Raw genomic sequence first — 20638 nt, forward strand, 5'->3', positions numbered from 1 at the left:
CCATAAAAAAGGAACAAATAAATCAGCAATAAATAATACAGTGGTTCCTTGGTTTACGAACTTAATCCGTTCTGGAAGTCCGTTCTTAAACTGAAACCGTTCTTAAACCGAGGTGCGCTTTCCCTAATGAGGCCTCCCACTGCCGGTGCCCTTCCACCGTTCGGATTCCGTTCTTAGACTGAGGTAAAGTTCTCAAACTGGAAAACTACTTCTGGTTTTGCGGAGTTCATAAACCGAATCGTTCGTAAACAGGACTGTTCTTAAACCAAGGTACTACTATAAAATCATCACACACAAAGTGGATTATATACACATGTATGCACAACACAGGCATGTATATGCATGTGGTATACAGAATAATTTAAGTGACTGAAACTAAATAAAATAATGGGCCTACACAACAAGAAGAGGTACAGAATGTTTAGGACTGAGGTGAATGGTTAGACAAGAAAAGCAAGCGGTATCTCAGAGGATATTTAGTAAATCCAGGTTGTATGAGGTAAGTCAAGAACTGCATATTTTCAGATTTTTCAGATTCTATCAGTCCTCTGAGAAGCCTCTTTCAATGGATCAAGTTTTTCTTGGAATACCAAATTCTAGACTTCACTCTCCCTCCAGAGAGAACATAGAATTATGTTTCCAGTGGTGAGCTATTTCCATCTTAGTAGCCAAAGGAAGAAATAAAATCAAGTCTTTGGGGGTTAAATCATTCATGTTATTCAGGAAGATAGAGCGCAAACCAAACCAGGGTCAAGAGGAAGGATCTGACGAACAATAGTGTAGATTTGTTGGAAAACTTCACCCAAGACACCCAAGACAGGTCCAAAGGTAGGCAAAGGTAACCATTCCATTGCACCCCCTCCAGCAACTGGGTGTGAGGTCAGCATTCGTCTTAGACAGATATTTTGTTAAAGCAAAATAAAGCCTAACCTATCCTCTTGCGGACCAGTCTCTCTCATCCATTAATTTATTTTACAAATATTTAAACATAAATTAATGGACTAAGGAAGCGCTTTGGGATATAAGTGACAATCTAGTAGAACATTAACACCAGATTGCAGAACAATTGTAGAAAAAGGTTGCCCAATGTCACTGAATGGAGTACAAGTTAATGTTTACGTTCTTAAAGCTTAAACATTTTCAGCTAAATCTGACTCTCTTAAACTCTGGTGATATTCCTTTTGCACTTCTTCCCAGAGTGTAGGATGTGGTAAGTATGTACAGGTATATGTATATATATATATATATTATACTATTTCTTGTTCCAGTCTGAAAAAAACTTAAGAAGTTTCCTTTAGCAAACTCAGATGGCAGTAAATGGGATTTCTGAATTTCAGACCTATAGGTATGCATCTAACAATGAAACAATCTAATCTGACATAAATATATACAGTATTTTTCGCTCTATAAGACGCACCAGACCACAAGACGCACCTAGTTTTTGGAGGAGGAAAACAAGAAAAAAAAAATTCTGAATCTCAAAAGCCAGAATAGCAAGAGGGATCGCTGTGCAGTGAAAGCAGCAATCCCTCTTGCTGTTCTGGTTTCAGTGATAGCTGCGCAGTCTGCATTCGCTCCATAACACACACACACATTTCCCCTTACTTTTTAGAAGGGGAAAAGTGAATCTTATAGAGCAAAAAATACGGTAGCTCCCAGAGCCCAACTAAAGATAGTCACAAAAGCAGTCCGACTGAAATGAGCTATGAGTAATATTTTCTTCCAGGTATTTTTTTAAAAAAAAGAACAACTTTAAACACAACCATTTTTTTAATGGATCAGAGCAAACTCAGGTTGTGCATTTAAACCTGATTTGGTTATCTTGCTCAAGAGACCAGACCCTGCCCACTGGACTTTTTGCCTTAAGAAAACAGAGCTAGAAAATGCACTGGGAAGTGTGGTGTAACAATTGCTTGATGCAACACTATATAACAAATCACCAATATTCAGTAAGCAGTTGACATTATCTACCCTCTGCCACCCACAAACATAAAGTCTAGTTGATGCCCGTGAACAGCTAACTTTGGTGCATTCCGGTCTACCACTTGCACACTTTATCGATGGGGTCCATTGCAGTTAGCCTACAGTTAGCCTCCTATTTTCAGCATGGGACTGAAGGAACTAATACTTTGAGCTCTTAATTTCCACCCTGAAGAAAGATCCTGGATCTGGAGTGAAGTTGCATTTCCATTTCATCGTTCCAGTTGCATCGTTGCATCCGTCTTTCTTTTCCATATACTACGACATCAGTGTCCGTTTTGTTTTCTGTTCTTGATCAGAATTTGGAACGTTCTTTTTTTATCCTTTTGGTTTTCCATCAAGGCAAGATCATTGACAGCAGCTGCAATGAAGCATCTCTCCAGGCTTTTAAAATCTCTGAGTGCCTCCAAACTGCCCTATAGAATTAAAAGTCAACCTTGCAGTGGATCTCCAGATTTGGATTTCTCTGACTATGAAGCTCTCTACAAGAATGTGCCTGAGCATTTCAATTTCGCAAGCGATGTGCTGGATAAATGGAGCCAAAATGAGAAGGTATGAAACTCTGTCATGATTTCTTGCTCATATTATCAGCCAGCCATTCTGTGCTGTTTAGAGTCAACAGTCATTGGAACAAAAACAATTAATCCAGGTGGAAGTGAGCATCAATTTTCCAATATGCAAATCATCTAAACTTAAAATTGGAAAATGCCCTGAATCTTTTAAATTAAAATGCCCCTTTGGCAATCAACACTGTTGTTGTTGTTTTTTTAAAAAAAAATACCGGTAGCTTTCTTACTACTGTAGCACCCTGCTTGTGGTTAACGCTTAGCTGGAATGAAATATTCAACGCAGCAATAGAGAAATTAAAATAATAATTTATTTGTCGGACAAATAAATATGAGGCACAGTGGTATATGGTTACCAAGCTCTGGCCTGGCCTCTTGCCATTCTGGCCAGCACTTATATTTCCTTAATCCAGCCCCCTTGCTCCTCCTGTGGCTGCCTCTGTCCAATCAGCCTGGTTGAAATTCCTATTGGCTGTTTGCTAGAACCAATCACAAAAGATACACCCATTTCCTCTTGCCCTTTTATGGGAAACAAAAAGCTATATATTCTTCTATCTATAAATGACAAATAAGTAGTAATATATCTTACATGTGTCTCAACAAGGAACCTTAATTACCAGCTCACCTCGCCCTATTGCCCTCCAAAACAGATGGTTTAATCTTAAATTTTTATCTTAAACAGATGTCAAGGATCTTGAGTTCACATCATCATTGAAAGATCTCCTTCTCTTGGAGGTCTTTAAACAAAGGCCTGACAACCATATGTGTTCTCTAATGATGTTTCCTGCTTGGCAGGGGGGCTGGGCTGGTGGCTGATGGCCCCTGTAATCTCTTCCAACTATATGAAATAAGAATCTAGCATAAGGATTTAACATTTCTTAGCTTCTAATTCCTTTGCATAATTACATTTAAGCCAATATATTTAATACATAACATAGATAGCCTTTTAGAAGAATAAACCTTCTCAAAGTAAAAAAGGAAGGAACATTTTACAGCCTCAAAATAAAATAGAAATAAAACCTCTTCTGCTCTTTACACTCCCCTTCTCCAGCCAAGCCAGTCTATTTGTTCTTGGCCTTTTAACCTTAGGAAAATATGGCTCAAGTTTAATGGGAGGCACATGGTTTTATTTTACTATTTACCCACTCTTAATTATGTTTTTCTCTTTTTTTCTCTTCTGTAATATGTAGGGTCAGTGTAACCTTGGCTGTCAGCCTGTAATTCCCTTTTTACGACTTTGAGAATTGTTTTCTGCTATAAATCAGGGGGCCCCCTTGTCCAGGAGAATAAACATCTTGCCAAGGTTCTTAGGCAGCTGGTCTTCTGTCTGGCATGAACATTTGAAAATCTTTAAGCTCATCTTAATATACAGGCCTTAATCAAAAATATAAGCTTTGATAAAAATGCAGGCTTATGATTAGATGCCTCATTCCCCCCTTTCAAGCTCAAGGACCTTCATCCCAAGTGTCCTTGATAGCTTGACCTTCATCATATTCCTGAGGTAAAGCTCTATATAGGGCCATGATATGAGGTAGAGTTTCATTTGAAATCATCTTGCTAATTGTACTTCTAAAACATGAAATGATACATGGCACCATACATAAAACCATTACTACTACTGTCAAGAAAAACAAGCAAGACAATGGTATCCCTTTGAGTCCTGCGACATTAGGTAACCAATTGGTGAGCCATCCCATATCCCATCCTTCCCATGTTTGTACTGGGACATGTGCTATATTCTCCATCTTTGTGGCCAACACACGGATTGCCTCACCATTATCAGAAATGTTAAAGCAACAGGCATTCCCTGTCAAGTTCAAGACTCCACATAGGCCTCCCTGCCTGGCTAGTACATAATCCATTCCCATTTTCAGCTGCAGAATGGCAGCTCTACTTTCATCCAACTGTTGTGCAATAAGTCTCAAACTCTGGGCCGTTGCATTGGTTACAAGTTCCACTACTGCTTGCAATCGAATTATTCTGTTTAGATTATAAATAGGATCCCGTGCCCCTTGTATGAGCTCACCAGGATTCCAGGAGGCAGGTTCATAATAGGCTATAATGCGCTCTGGTGGCCAATCATCAGTATCGCTCCAACTTTAGGTACTTCCTCCTGCTATATGAGAAATATCAGCGTTTCTTCGTGTACGCTTAGCTGAACTAGTGGGCATAATCCACATTGGTGGTAATACCCATCCCAAGAAACAAGTCCCACTCCATTTGGAAGGGAGTTTCTTGTATGCCCATTCTCCACATATCCACCACAACCATCGGGTCTGAGGTTTTTGGTATGTGGAGTGCATAAGGCGAAATATCAAAAGGGGTAGAGAGTTCACAGTGCAGTATGTTAGATTGCCTTTTTCTGTCACAGTTATGTTCCATACCATTTTCCATGCATGAATAAATAAAAGGAGGTGCACAGGGCAAGGTATTCCGAGTTCGATAGGTAGTACTGTTTGCCCAGGTTTGACTATTCTTAATATAATCCCAAGTATAGTGGCAATGAGAAGAGCCTATCATGGTAGGATCAGCTGCATCTGATGATTTATGTACACAGAATTCCCCTTGCACAGGTATAACTCGTATTGGTTTAGTTGAGTTCCATCCGGGGAAATTCTGTACTTCTGTTTGGTGTGGCATTTCGCTTACCATACCAATGGCATTTAATGGTATCGGTAATAAGGGCATACCTCCCTCTGAATCATCTGGCCCAAGAGAGCAAACAAGGCAATTAGTCCTATTTGTAACCTTGGCTACCATCTCAGCTAAGCCTACCCACATATTGTGGTCATGGCGGAATCCATATTTAGCAAATTTGGTCAGATTCAAGGACCCTTCCCCTTCCCAAGGGATCAGGATTAATAATAAAATCATGTTGATGTCTAGCATATGCATTACTTCCACAAAAGATTACCTTATTGTGATAGCAAATAAATATTAGCCCCAATATAATTCCCCCAGTGACAGAAATGGGGAACCACCAAGACCAAAACATATATCCCGAGGATCCCCAATGAGTAATATCCCTTATAATTGTTCCACAAGGGGGCAGTCAATCAATTGTATAAGAGAATCTTCCTGTTCACAGTCGCTGGTTCAGACGCTCCTCAAGCTTCAGGCGTGCACAGGTCAGCCAGCTTCCAGGTTGTGGCTGCAGCAGGCCGGTCGTCTAATGTTGCCCGTGACCTAGCCCGTTCCCGGTAGGGCTAGATACAGGGGTTTTTGGAGAGAGTCAGTTTTAAAGGATTAGAGGGGTCACCTTTGCATGTCCAACTGCCTTCGGACTTCTTCAAACGGGAGTGATGAATCCAGGGGGTCACCTCAGCTACCTTCACCGCTGTTGGAGTAGAGAGCAAGACGGTGTAAGGTCCACGCCACTTAGGTGCAAGTGGATCGCGTTTCCACTCTTTCACCCATACGCTATGCCAGCCTGGAACTGATGAATCGGCTCGGCAATGCTGCATGGCATGTGCTTGAGGGCCCACCTGTTAAGATAAACAAAAACAACACGGGAGAGAGACAAAAACACGGGAGAGAGATTGCACTTGTTCCTGTGTCACATGGTCTCCTATTTGTTTAAGGTCAGCTGGAATATCCTGAACAAAGGAGGGTGGCCTCCCATAAAGGAGCTCAAAAGGTGACAACTTAAGTCTTTTTGTGGGTGCACACCGAACACGAAACAGTGTTATGGGTAACACATCTACCCTTCTGAGACTTTAGACATATTAGTGGGCTTCTGGCACGCCCTGCGGATACCTTGCACAAGCGTCTGGCGGTAGGTGGTAAGTCTGGCCAGGTGAATTGCATTGTTTGGATCCCAATTAGGATCTTCCAAGGGAAAGTTGTCCTGAAGATGACGATCAATATTAAAAATATTTCCCACTCTGGCCTGCTCACGCAAAGGGGGGAAATACACCTCTTGAATGTATGTTAAATAATTTTAAGAAAGCCTTCTCAGGGGCATATGGAGTCAAAATGACGCCAGAGCGCTTGAGAACGTTATGTGAATTAGAGTGGCCGAAACAAAATACTGAATGGCCATCTCAGGGAACCTTTGATATAAATTTAGCAAACAAACTTTGGTCCAATATCGCCAAAGAAACTGGAGGGTGCCCAGAACAATTTTCATATATAGATTCTTGGCTGAGCACATGCTAGGAAAGGAATCTTGCCAAATAAACTCAAACCCATTTTTGAGGGGCCAGAGGAAGAGGTGCTTTCACCTCCACCCTATGCGCCACGCCGAGGGGAGCCTAATCCAAACACTCCACCAGTTGTAACCCCAAGGCAAGAAAGTGGAATGAATAATGGGGGTGGAGTCACAGAACTTGATTCCTTGATAGATTATGATAAATATCTTCAGGAGGCATTGGAGTCCTATAATAAAGCCCAAGCAGAAGTGGTTATTCCACCTGTGACTCCTAATAGACCTCCATCTACAGTCTCCTTTAGTGGAACAACTGATTGCCCACCCCAAACCCCTGTACATCCAAGTCCTAGAGAACTATTACAGAAGTTACAGGGAGACCTTGATCGGTCAGCAAGCAATACAGCCAGGCGTATAAAGCTGCTAAAAGAACGCCTTGGGACAGATACCATCCCCTATGATTTGAGGCCCCTAGAGCAAAGTGAAGAAAAAGGTCACGTAGTAGCCCCTCTTAGAAGAGTATTTGATGCACTTGAGGAGCCTGTGCTGGTTAACAGGCAACCCGGACCACGGCCACCTCGAACTTCGACCCTGCAATATATTCCATTCACGACTACGGATCTGATGAATTGGAAAACACACACCCCATCTTTCGCAGAAAAACCTCAGGCTATGATGGACTTGGTGACTTCAATAGTAAATACTCATAGTCCTACTTGGACAGATTGTCGCCAGCTCCTAAATACTCTTTTCACCACTGAGGAAAGGAGAGACATAATTGAAAAGAAGAAGGCACATATAACATTACTCTATAGGTAACAAATGAAACCATCTAATAATATTATGTCATCCCATAGACAGAAATGCATTACTACTGCAATGTGCTCTACGTGGGGCTACCTTTGAAGGTGACCCAGAAACTGCAATTAATCCAGAATGCGGCAGCTAGACTGGTGACTGGGAGTGGCTTCCAGGACCACATAACACCAGTCCTGAGAGATCTGCATTGGCTCTCAGTACGTTTCCGAGCACAATTCAAAGTGTTGGTGCTGACCTTTGAAGCCCTAAATGGCCTTGGTCCAGTATACCTGAAGGAGCGTCTCCACCCCCATCGTTCAGCCCGGACACTGAGCATAGCTGTCAACGTTCAGATTTGAAAATAAGGGATCAGCAGCCTCGAAAATAAGGGATAAGCAGCCTCACCTGTCCCGGGGACAGTCTACGGGATATCTAACAATCCATGATAGCAGCAGGAAACGGCGGGAAACGGTGCTGGAATAAGGGAATTTTCCGCAAAAAAAGGGAAGGTTGACAGCTATGACACTGAGATCCAGTGCCAAGGGCCTTCTGGCGGTTCCCTCATTGCAAGAAGTGAGGTTACAGGGAACCAGACAGAGGGCATTCTCAGTAGTGGCGCCCACCCTGTGGAACGCCCTCCCTTCAGGTGTGAAGGAAATAAGCAGCTATCCTATCTTTAAAAGACATCTGAAGGCAGCCCTGTTTAGGGAAGTTTTTAACATTTAATGCTGTATTGTTTTTAACACTCAATTGGGAGCCGAACAGAGTGGCTGAGGAAACTCAGCCAGATGGGCGGGGTATAAATAATAAATTATTATTATTATTAACCTTAGAATGGACTTGAGCAACTGATCAAATCTCTCCATCATGTTAGTTCCTTAATCAGGGTTACCCTCCTTTGAACTGCAGTATTTCTTAGGACACAGTTGATAGTGCTATTAACTTAATTCTAGCATAAAGAATACACCTGAGCGTGACATTGATTTAATACGGCATTCATGCCACTATCAAGGAAGTGAAAATAGGGGTGGGAGCAGGAAGCTGATTCAGTCTGAATTTAAAGGCAGACTTAGGTAATTTGCATTTCCTGAAACAAGGTTCAAACCAAATGAAGCCATCCTTCAAAATTTGCAGTTTTCCAAATTTTGCAATGTGGCCCTCCAGACAAATAATTTGTACAGACATGCATATACTAGTTTAAAGCGATTAGATTCTATTTTGCTGAAAATAGCATGCATATATGCATTATATGAGGGGAAATTGCTTTCGAAAATGTTTACATCAGGATAAATTTGCACTAAAATACTAATGAATTTTCATGAGGATTTAAAAATTGAAAAACTGCAAACTGATGGGGAAATATGGGATCTTGCAAGCCTATCCACGTGGTTCAAAATTAGATCCCTGCCACTGTACTCAACAAGACTTTCTCCAAAATAAGTTTGAATTGGAATGCGACGTCAGAATAAAAGTCCATTTCATGTTCATTGTTGTATTTTATCTATAGTTTGGTAAATGTTATGCCGACATATTTTGTATGTCGTATAAATACCAATCAGTATTTATCGGTATTTACTTGTGAATGGCTTACATTCTTTTCTGTAAACAGGTTAGAGGCTTCTTGTTGGACAAACAGTAGATAGATTTTTGGGTAAGGGCTTCTATTCTGCATGCAGAAGGTGCCAGGTTCATTCCCCAGCATCTGTCAGGCTTCAGGGCATTGGCTTCCTCCCCCCTCCCCCCCCCCCCCGTGGCAGTAGATAAGCAGGACAAAGGAAAATGAGACTTCTTACCAGTTAGAAACTTTAATAATCACAGCGAGAGAACAAAGAACTCAGCTCCTAGAAATGGTGGTGCTCCCAATTAAGGATCACACCCCCTTCCATCCCTATTAATCTTCGTCATTCCTACGTCTTGTAATCTGAGCTTGTACCTGCTAGTATTGTAATGTCTCATTCTCACATTGCAGAATGTTGCGGGTTGCCTTTAATTACTTAATTGATTTATGAGAATGGGAACTATTTAAAGGTCTCCTCTCTCTCTGCTCCTCTGCTGAAGAAGATGGATGTGAGAGTCGTCTTGTTTTGTTTTATAAATAAAACCTTTCATGTTACTATTCCAACCACAGTTGCTTCTGCTGCATTCTGCTGTAAACGAGTTTACTATCTGCAAACGGACGTTTAACGCTCACAGTAGTCTCTGTGCTTTCTGTTCTGACACTTTTGGAGCCTTTCTTGACCTTGGGCTGAGTGGAGGAATGCTGTCCAGAGACTGAGAATCTGTTAACCCTCTCTCTTCCAGTGTTTCGTCTCCTAGCTGTTCCAAATCCAGTATTTCCCAGCTTCTGCCTTCTGAACTATGCCCCTCTGCAAACCACTGTTCCAAATCTATACTGTCCTCCTGCTCCTGAGAAGATTCAGGAGCAGGAGGAGGGGAATGACTGCTCCCCGCATAAAACGGGGGGCGCCCTTTGCATGGACGCGCACAGCCCCTGGGTCTGGAGCGGCTCCATCAGCATAGACTTGGCTTTGCCTTCCCTCAGGTGGGATACCTGGAGGTCTCCGCCTACCCCAGTCAGTTGTCCAATCCCACCTGGGGGAAGCGTTGCCAAGGAGACCAGGCCAGGTAGGGGAGGGATTACCTGCCCACACAATAGAGGGAGGATCTTACCTGGGAATCCTCACTTGGCTCCAGAGCTTCTGAGAAGATTCAGGAGCAGGAGGAGGGGAAAACTCCCACCATTCCTTCTCAGTGCAGCCCTGCTCAACATGGTCCCTGACAGCATCTCCACATAAAGCTGGGAAAGACTTCCATTGGAAACCCTAGAGGGCTGCTACCAGTCAATGTAGAAGATGCTGAACTATATAGATCTATGGTCTGAATCAGTATCAGGCAGCTTCCTGTGTTGTAAAACAAATAACTATCCCCCATATACTTTTTCATCTTTTGTACCTGATAGGATGGAAAGAGACCTTCCAATCCCGCTCTTTGGTGGGTAAGTGGGAAAGGCGAGGAGGTGCGGTGGAGCTTTGAGGAGCTGGCATTCTTATCCAGGAAAGCAGCCGACGTCCTCTCCAAAGCTTGCAATCTGCAGAAGGGAGACCGAATCATCATCATACTCCCCAGGGTGCCTGAGTGGTGGCTGATCAGTGTGGGCTGCATCAGAGCAGGTGAGTGAAGCCCTGAACCAACAGAAAGATCCATTTTTTGCTGTGTCTTCCTCTCCTCTCTTTTTAATCACACTTTGTTTTGCTCCTAGGTGTCACCTTCATCCCAGCCACAACCCTATTGACTGCTCAAGACATCTTGTACCGGCTCCAAAAGTCTCGGGCCAAATGTATAGTTACAAACGACGCCTTGGCTCCATTGATCGACTCTGTTGCATCTGATTGCCAGTTCCTGAAAACTCGGATGTTGGTCTCCAAAGGCACCAGCAGAGAAGGATGGCTGAACTTCCATGAGCTGCTGAAGTGAGAATCTCTGCTGCCTTGTTAAGCAAGTCAGGGATAAGTCAAAGAGTGAGATAGAAAAACCTGCAATCTTCATCCTCTAGACGGGAGATAAAGGAGATAAGTAACTATACAGCTTTTTGAAGACATCTGAAGGCAGCCCTGTATGGGAAAGGGTTTTTTAAAAAATGTTTAATGTTTTATTGTGTTTTAATATACAGTCGTACCTTGGAAGTCAAACAGAATCCATTCCAGAAGTCCGTTCAACTTCTAAAATGTTTGGAAACCAAAGTGCGGCTTCTGATTGGCTGCAGGAAGCTCCTGCAGCCAATTGGAAGCTATGGAAGCCCTATCAGATGTTCAGCTTCCAAAAATAGTTCACAAACCAAAACAGTCACTTCTGGGTTTGCGGCATTTAGGAGCCAAAACGTTCAAGAACTAAGCTGTTTGGAAACCAAGGTATGACTGTATGTTGGAAGCCACCAAGGGTGGCTGGGGCAACCCAGTCAGATGGGTGGGGTATATATAATAACTATTATTATTATTATTATTATTATTATTATTATACCAGGAAGGTGGCCAGGGTGATTCCTTCCAGATGTTGTGGTCATGGTCAATGTTCAGGGGTGATAGATATTGTTGCCCTGCAATAAATGGAGGGTATGGGGGATTTGGCCTGGAAAACAATAAAGAAAATAACCAGTGTTTGCAAACCTTGTCACCCAATCAGTAGGGCTTGCCTGATACATTTTTCTGCTGGAGAAGAACAAGATCATGCAAAGGGATGGGGAATTTGGTTTGCTTCAGATTTTAGTGTGAAACTACCTAATTCACAATTTATGAAACAATATGCGAACTCAAAGGCAGCCGTTTTCAACTTCACTGAAAATTGTGATGCAATTGTCCCACCAAATACTGTGTACAGAAATGCATACAGCGTGTGCATAAATATGCACACATTAGTGAAAATTACAGCCACAAACCATTGTGTGAGGAAACATCACTTGCAAAAATGGGCTAAACAGACAAAGGTGTGTGCAAAAAATATGTATTTTGACAGAAAATGTCCACTAAAACCTTGGGAGAATTTTCACAAGGGCTTAAAAAATAATAATCGCAAACTGATGCAGAACTTAAGACTAGAAGAATGAGAAACTGATGTAGATCATAATGGAGTCTTATGGACGAGGGCTCAGTACTGCAACATTTTGCTCAGGTCCCACATATTCATTTTCTCATTTGTAGTCTAGTCATGCACACCGGAAGCCAAATCCCCATGCTACTCAATTAGTATAAAAATGCCTCTCATAAACGAATAAAAATAAAATTGACCAACAACAAGTTCAGGACAAAGGAAAGCATTACATAACAGAACTACTTATTGGATGCTCCCAGATGTTGTGGGAGATGTTCCCTCTATTTCTACTGTTCAGAGATGAGTGTTGATCTTTACGTAGCCAAAACAGCTCTATCCATGCACAAAGTGGAATGCTTCTGTAACTGAACCATTTGGTAACAGACACATCCAAATCCTAAAAGAATTTCACAATTTGAGCTTGCAAGATCATAAACCATTTAGACCACACCTAGTCCACTTTTACATACCTGCTTCTCTACTTTAAAGAGCTGCAGGTGATGATCACCAGCCTGTTAAAACAAGGAGTGAAGATCCTATGATCATCTACTTCACCAGTGGAACCACAGGTTATCCCAAAATGGTGGAACATTCCTGCAGCAGTTTGGGGATTGGACTAGCAAGTGCCGGAAGGTATCTCCTATCCCTTTCTAAATTTTCAGGTGCAGGAAACACAGCAGAGAGTCCTATGTGAGGTTTGAAGAGTGACAATTTCATTGTGGCAGAAGTCATCATGTCCAGTGACTGTGGCCTCCCCCAAAAGTTTAAACCACAATAAAGTGTCAATCCTCGGATACCCAAAGTAGGGCAACTGGACACAGCTGGGCTGGGTTGCTGGTGTTATTATGCAAATCTATGGTGTGACCACACTTGGGGTGCTATGTACATTTCTGGCCACCTCACCTCAAAAAGGATATTGTGGAAATGGAACATATTCAGAACTTTAAAAGGAGCCTGTTAGAACAGTCCATTGTGTCCAGTCCGATGTCCATAAGAAGCCTCCAAGCAGGATCTGAGTGCAATAGTACTTTCCCTACTTGTACTTCCTAGCAACTGGTATTCAGAGGCATGCTACCTACAACATAGAGATAGGACACAGCAGTCTTTAGACAAGCCTTATCCTCTGTGAAGATGTCTAATCCTTTTTTAAAGCAATTGAGGTTGGCGAACATCTCACCAAACATTGCCAACACAGCTAATCACAGTTTCAGGAAGGTTGTTTAAATCTGAGATATTGCCCAACCTTGATCAGCTTAAAGTCATCCCTCCCCCCAAACCCCACATCCCAGCAGTTGCTGTTCTTTAAGTCTTAAAACCAAAAGATCTGACCACATATGACTTTGTATTACATCTCATGTGGCCCTCAGACATTGGCTATTTAATTAAATGTAATTCTAGGGCACCTATCATAGAACTGTAGAGTTGGCAAGAGTCTCTAGTCCAATTTCCTACAATGCAGGAATGTCAGTTAAGCATCCATGGCAGATGGCCATCCAATCCCTGCATAAAAACCTCCAATGAAGGAGAGCCCACAACTTCCTGAGGGAGTCTGTTGAACAGCTCTTACCACCACAAAGTTCTTCCTGATGTTTAGTCAGAATCTCATTTCCTGTGACTTGTAGCCATTGGTTTGGGTCCTACCCTCCAGAGAAGGAGAAAACAAGCTTGCTCCATGTGACAACCCTTTAGATATTTGAAGATGGCTAGCATATCGCCTCTCAATCTCTTTTTCAGGGTAAACATACCCAACTCCCACAACCGTTCCTCATAGGGCTTGGTTTCCAGACCCTTGATCATCTTGGTTGTCCTCCTCTGTACATGTTCCAGCTTGTCAACATCCTTAAATTGTGGTGCCCAGAATTGGACACAGTATTCCAGGTGTAGTCTGACCAAGGCAGAATAGAACAGCACTATTCCTTCCCTTGATCTGAGCACTATACTTCTGTTGATGCAGCCTAGAATAGCATTAGCTCTTCTTTTCTTCACATGTACAGCTGACAAACCAAGTGTTCCCCATCTTATATTACACTTGTTTGCCTCCTTATCAACAGGAACTGGATGGACCTGAAAGCTTCGGATTTGATGTGGGGTTTCTCCGACACAGGCTGGATCAAATTTGCCTTCAGTAATTTGTATCCTACATGGATGCTAGGGGCATGTGTCTTTCAGCATGGCATGTTCCAGTTCGAGCCAACGACCGTCCTCAATGTAAGGCTAACATTGCCCTATTCGAAAGGCAGGAAGCATGTAAAATATAAGATGTGTGAGACCTCCCGAATCACATGATGCATTTGGAGTGTGTGTGCTCTTCCCTCCTAGACTCTTTCCAAATTTCCAGTGACGATCTTCTGTGGCACCCCAACTATTTTCCGTATGCTTCTGCAGCACGACGTTAGCAGGTACAACTACCTGGCTGTGATTTCTAGAACTCCACCCTAGAGTAACTTGATTCCTGTTTGTTTCACTCACTTCAAAGTCACTCTGCCTGGCTTGAGTCCAGTGATGGCTGGTGCCTGTTGGAACTGGTTGGGCAAAAGACAGGGAGGCCAACAGTAGGTGGCGCCAAAGAGCCAATAATAGAGAAAAAACTCCCCTACTGGTTCTAAGTAAGAACTCTATGGGAGATGACTGAGGGTAGACTTTGATGGGGCACTGCACAATTTGCCAGAATAAACCAGCCTCTGCTGACTGACTCTTTTGTTGTCCTTCCCCTTTTCAATTTTACCTCTATGTCTATAAAATTCTCAGAGTTTGGATCCAGCTGAGGCCAAATTGGCGCCACTCTTTGCTTTTCCGTGTGTTCTGGATAAAAGTCGGATCTGGTAGAATTAAAACGGTTGTCTCTTTTTAGGAAGACTAAATGCTTCTTCATATCCTTGTTCAGATACCAGTTCAAGAGTCTGAGACGATGCCTGAGTGGTGGGGAGCCAACCAACCTTGAAGTGATTGAGCAGTGGAAAGCTCATACAGGAATAGTAATCCGTGAAGGCTATGGGCAAACAGAGACTGTATGTTTGCATTCAGACACAAACATATATGCCAATGAGCAACAGAAGCCTATCAAATCTGTATGCATGCTTTTCCCCCCGCAAACTCCCAAACTTTGATATGTCCCTCAGTCCATATTGATCATACATAATTCTTATGCAGCACATTCATGATTTGTCTGCACAGGTAGAAACGGGGGGAAACTGACACCCAGAAACCCAGGCTCAATGTGATGCCAATAATATCTGATTGGGTGGGGTGAGGGAATGGAATGGAATACCCTGTAAAAGAATGTGGCTGTTGGTTTTTGGAATCCTTTGCAAGAAGACTTCACGGTGCAATTTTTTTGCAGGTCCAGCTTGTATGATCCTTCCCCAAATCGGTAAAGAGGCAGATAGTTAAAGTCAACTAAAATTTATCTAATTCATTAAAATCCATAGTTACACACAGAGGGGGGGGGGAGAGAGAGAGAGAGCTGATTGCACATCTACCATTTTTTCCTCAGACCATACTTTGTTCAACCCCGAAGGATATGAAAGTCAAGCCGGGGTTTATTGGACCATCATCTCATCCCTTTGATGTCCAGGTAGGCATGTTTATAACACAGGGGAGCCATAATGGTCATCCTGGTTGTAACAGCCCATGTGGTATGATTTAATATCACGATACCATATTCTAGTAAAACTTAACACTCAGCTAAAATGACAAAATGGAAAAGCTTGCATAACCCACCCTTGTTTATCTTTCTTTCTAGATAATAGATGAACATTGCAATCGCCTGCCTCCTGGGGAAGAAGGAGACATTGCTGTTAAAATCAAACCCCAAAGGCCCTTGGGTCTCTTCTCTGGCTACTTGGTAAGGAGCATAGGTGCCAACTCCCTGAGGCCCTGGGTGCCTGAGCACCCACAAAATTCCCCACAAAGGGGCTGGGCACCCACAAATTTCGGTGCCAGGGCCATGCACGCTGCATGGCACCCATGGCCCCAGGCACCCACGGTCGCAGGGCCAAGCTGGCAATGCTGGTAAGACGGGACCCTTTCAAATGGTTGGGCATTATTCAAGGAATATATGATCACGAGTGTTTCCTCAGCAGACACTAGGAGGACAAAGACTTCACCAAGAACTGCTGGCTTCATTTTTCTGCATTCTTGCTTATTTTTGTCCATTTTTGTTCATTCATTTAAGGTCCCAGGGCAGGTGGCAAAAATAAAATACACTTGTGACCAAAAAGCAAACAACTTAAAAACAATTCGCTATATCAAAACCATTCAAGAATGTAAAAGCAATCAATTTGCCACATTTGCCACAGGGCCACATTTCTTCCTGGCGACCTTTCAGAGGCCACCTGCCAGAGGTGGGTAGGTCCAGAGGCAATCAATTTCACCTCTAGAAACATTTAAAAAAAAAAAAATTCCAGTACTGATGTCAATTGAGGTAAGAAATATATCCATTTAAAGGACTGTTGAAAGAGGAAGGTCTTTCAATGCTTACGGAAGCTGCCTTCCTGGAAAGAAGTTTTTGCATGAAAGTGTAATTTATGGATTCTTAAAAGTAAGTAAAAGTTTTAAAGGGGTATTCACCAAATTCATGGAGGATGTAATTATTATTATTTGTTGCTTTCCACAATAAAATGACTCAAATTGACTTGCAAAGCCATAATATGACCATCAGTTGGTGGGAGCAGCAATGGGAGGGTGTACAAGAATAGAAAGACCTTTTATCTGATCCAGCAGGACTCTTTGAGAATGATATGAACAAATGTATGAATGTTGTGGAGACGGGAGAGACTGAGACATCATTAAGCCCCAGCTTGAGGCTCCTGCTTTCTTGCGTAGATCTTTGACATCTCGGGCAAACCAAATGTGAGAGCCAACTCCTCACCCACCAAAACACACAAACATTGAATTTGCTGTAGTGGGAGAGCATTCTGTCTGTGTTGCTAGATCTGCAATAGGCCCTTCACAAGGATAGGACACCCCTTGATGTTGCTGTAATCGAGAGATAAATGTTTCCCTCTTTGGCTTTAGTGATTTCTGCTGCATTTTTCTTAGGATGACCCTGAGAAAACAGCCTCGACAGAACGTGGAGACTTCTACATCACTGGGGACCGAGGGATCATGGATGAAGATGGCTACATCCGGTTTGTGGCAAGAGCTGATGATGTCATCTTATCTGCTGGGTAAGCCTATTTATTTGCAGCAGAGGTGGGGAACATTTTTCAATCTGAGGGCCACATTTCTTCCTGGCGACCTTTCAGAGGCCACCTGCCAGAGGTGGGTAGGTCCAGAGGCAAAAGGAGGTGGAGCAACAAATGTACATTTTAACCTAAAGCAGGTTAGTTTCTGCACGTACTTTCAAACACCCTTCTTTAGCTTCCATCCAGGAAAGCAAGAGGCATTATTGGTGTTCAAAGTCACATTCTAGCAAGGCAAAAGCATTCAAGGATGATGCAAATCAGGGCTGGCAAGGAGGGTGTCCGGGGGAGAGTCCTGAGGGCCAAATGGAGAGGCCTGCAGGGCTGTATCTGGCTCCTGGGCATGAGGCTCCCCACCCCCAATTTACATCATGCATACATGTCACCCCATGCACACCAGTCTCTAGGCGACTCTCAAACATGAAAGAGTAAAAGACCATGTTAAAAAATTGTTGGCAGAGATCAAACTGGTTTCACACCACAGCTAAAAAAATACACCACATGTGAACAGTGCCATACCTGTCAACTGCCCCAGAAAAACAATGTTTTAAAAGGTTATAAATATAAAAACTGTCAGGGACTGGGCTGAGGTGAAATGGTGGAGATCGCCTCCCCAGCCAGACCTTTCCAGAGAAGAAGAAGACAGTTCAGAATTACAACAGGGGTTTGAGGGAGGTCACAGCTCAGAGGCAGGTGAGGGGAGAAGTTGGGAAATAATGGGAGAGGAGGAGCAGGCAGAGCAGGAGCAGCTGGCTGACACACTGTGACTAGAAAGCATTCCAGGCCCTCCATCTCCCAGAACCCGGTGAGCTTTAAAAGTAGGAGAGCAAAGAGCTCAAAGACAGGGCACCCATTGAGGAGGTGGGAGAGAAGGGGGGTGGAGATTCACTGGGACAACGCCATTATCCAAGAGGCTGTGTTCCAAAGCCTCTCTCTGTAAATATTGAATAAAAAACGGGTGGTAAGAAACTTTTCTTTGCCTTTGTACATTCCTGGGCAACCAGCCATGGGAGTTGCTGGCAGCCACCTGACAAAAACCAATTCCAAGCAACATACTTCAAATCAATTCAAATTCAGAGCAGAGACAGACTTTAGAAGGCATGTGGAAAGGAGTAAGCACATTGGTATGTAATGAATGAAGCTATGCAGGGTTAAAGAAAGAGAAAAATGGTGTAAAAAGTAATCTAGAGGTAATCTACATTAGACACAACAACTTAGAAAGAGTAAAAATTTCGAGGTCTTAGAACAAAGGAAGGAAGTCAATATGTATGTAATGATTAGACTAGAATGATGCTATGGCTTTATTTGTAGATGTGTGTTTTTGTTTTTTGTGTTCTTTTTTCTCTTGTGTTTTTTTTCTTGTTTGTACTGTTTTATTTTGGATTCAATGTTTGTAATTTTTGTTGTAATTTTGCACTGATTTTTTTTTTAAAAAAGAAGGCTTGTGGAAAGAGGAGGATCTTTAGCAGGCACCCAAAAAGGACTTTTCTCCAAACCAAGACATCCCAAATGTTATAACCTTTCCTGCTAGAGGAATTGCTCTATCATCTTCATTGTTTTTGTTGCCCTTCTCCAATTCTGCAGTATCTTTTTGGGGGGATGAAGCGTCCAGAAAAGAATTTAACTTGCAACTCTCAGTATGCAAAGCATGTGTCCTCATGTTGAGCTATGGCCCCTCCTTGTTAGGTATCGTATCGGGCCCTATGAAGTGGAACATGCCTTAATGGAACACCCGGCAGTGGCAGAATCGGCTGTTGTCAGCAGTCCAGATCCCATCAGGGGAGAGGTAACATGAAATGGACCACCATCCACAGTCAGCACCTGGACAGCAGACTGAGCAGGCAGACATGTCACTTGGTGACAATTTCCTATTCCCCACCCTCCTTGTGATGAGATGCACTGTATTTCTACTCAAACTATGCCTGTTATTCCCAAATTTGCATGAATACATATCCATTCACATATATCCATTCACTGCACACAGGTGGTGTAGTGACAATAAAGGTTTGTTATTGTTGTTGTTGTTGTTGTTGTTGTTGTTGTTGTTTCCATTTTTATGCAAAATCTTGTAGGCTGTGAAAGCATTGATTGTGGCCTTTCTTTTACTTTTTTGGGGTGGTAGGTTGTAAAAGCCTTTATCGTCCTGTCACCTGCCTACGAGTCACGAGACAAAGACCAATTAATTTGTGAGCTGCAGGACCATGTCAAGAAGACAACAGCTCCCTACAAGTACCCCAGAAAGGTAAGAAGAGGGTTCGCGGTTCCTGGGCATCAGTCTTGAGGCTGGATTTAACAACAGGCAACCCCAGCCAGCAGCCTTGGGCGGCAGTATAGCCTGCCAACTCCAACATTTGAACTGCCCAATCAGATCAGATGGGGAGGAGCAGCCTGAACAACAGACCAGAGCCAGGAAGTCTTCACGGCTGTCTAGGAATAAAAGCCTTGGACACTCAGTACAGTCATCCAAAGTGCAGCTGTTCCTCTCTCCCCTCATGCTGCTGTTCTTTAACATGTCATCAAGCACAACTCTGTATACATGATGAGAATGTCTTGCACGCGAAATATCTTAATGCATCACATACTATAACTCCAAATAATGAAAGCTCAAAGAATATATATATATAGTCTCAAATCAGTCTTGAAGAGATATATACAATTGTACAAATTACTATTCAATGCCACCAAGTTCAAGAGTTCAACTGTAATGTACTGAAGGCCAAAGTGCAGGTTCTCTGTGTTAAATCTTGTAGATAAGAAACTGTGTATGAGGAGGCCTCTGACAACGAGACGTCCGGGTAAAATCTCTGTCTCGTCTTCCTTCTTCAGGTCGGTCCAAGTACACTGATGAACAGGCAACTTAATGCTCACAATTAGGTCAGGTCCTGCCTTGCGTGGGCACTCAGCTCCTGGTAAAATGCTGTTTAGCATGTGTCTTAATCTTGCTTTTGCTTCCAGGTGCACCCTGTGTATTGACCTTGCTATGGTTTGAAATAATAGTAATAGTAATAATAGTAATCTTCTGGGAGCAAATTACACAGCTTATGTATGTACTGTATGAAGAAGTACCTCTTATTATCTGTCCTCAATCTTCGAACATTCAGCTTCAATGGATCACCCTGAGTCTAAGTCATTTAAACACTTCTATCATGGTTTCCCCTGGGAAAGGAATGACTACAATGACCAATAAAATGTGCTTATTTTCTCTCTCTCTCTCTCTCCTTGATCTTTCAAAACAGATAGAGTTTGTTCAAGACCTGCCCAAGACAATTTCTGGAAAAATCCAAAGGAAACAGCTGAGGAAGAAGGAGTGGGAGAAGCCTAACAGGACTCTGAAATCAGGATGAAAGAACTGGTTTTTATTTGTCTCAATAATCTCAGAG

General features: G+C 42.7%; 1 protein-coding gene across 1 annotated transcript in view; it reads left to right on the plus strand.

The window, feature by feature from the left end:
* Positions 1-20638, plus strand: part of LOC307202711 (uncharacterized protein) — a 98857-nt gene extending 78219 nt beyond the window's left edge. Inside the window, exons 15-27 of the mRNA XM_079952878.1 lie at positions 2323-2532; positions 10451-10661; positions 10751-10961; positions 12565-12708; positions 14127-14283; positions 14395-14474; positions 14960-15143; positions 15569-15649; positions 15818-15919; positions 17116-17243; positions 18945-19044; positions 19381-19500; positions 20495-20638. Of these exons, the coding sequence (XP_079809004.1) occupies positions 2323-2532; positions 10451-10661; positions 10751-10961; positions 12565-12708; positions 14127-14283; positions 14395-14474; positions 14960-15143; positions 15569-15649; positions 15818-15919; positions 17116-17243; positions 18945-19044; positions 19381-19500; positions 20495-20602 (1836 nt within the window). The 3' untranslated portion in view covers positions 20603-20638. The remainder of the gene's footprint in view (positions 1-2322; positions 2533-10450; positions 10662-10750; positions 10962-12564; positions 12709-14126; positions 14284-14394; positions 14475-14959; positions 15144-15568; positions 15650-15817; positions 15920-17115; positions 17244-18944; positions 19045-19380; positions 19501-20494) is intronic.

Source organism: Podarcis cretensis, assembly GCF_951804945.1.
Source record: "Podarcis cretensis genome assembly, chromosome: 14".
NCBI classification, from domain to species: Eukaryota; Metazoa; Chordata; class Lepidosauria; order Squamata; family Lacertidae; genus Podarcis; species Podarcis cretensis.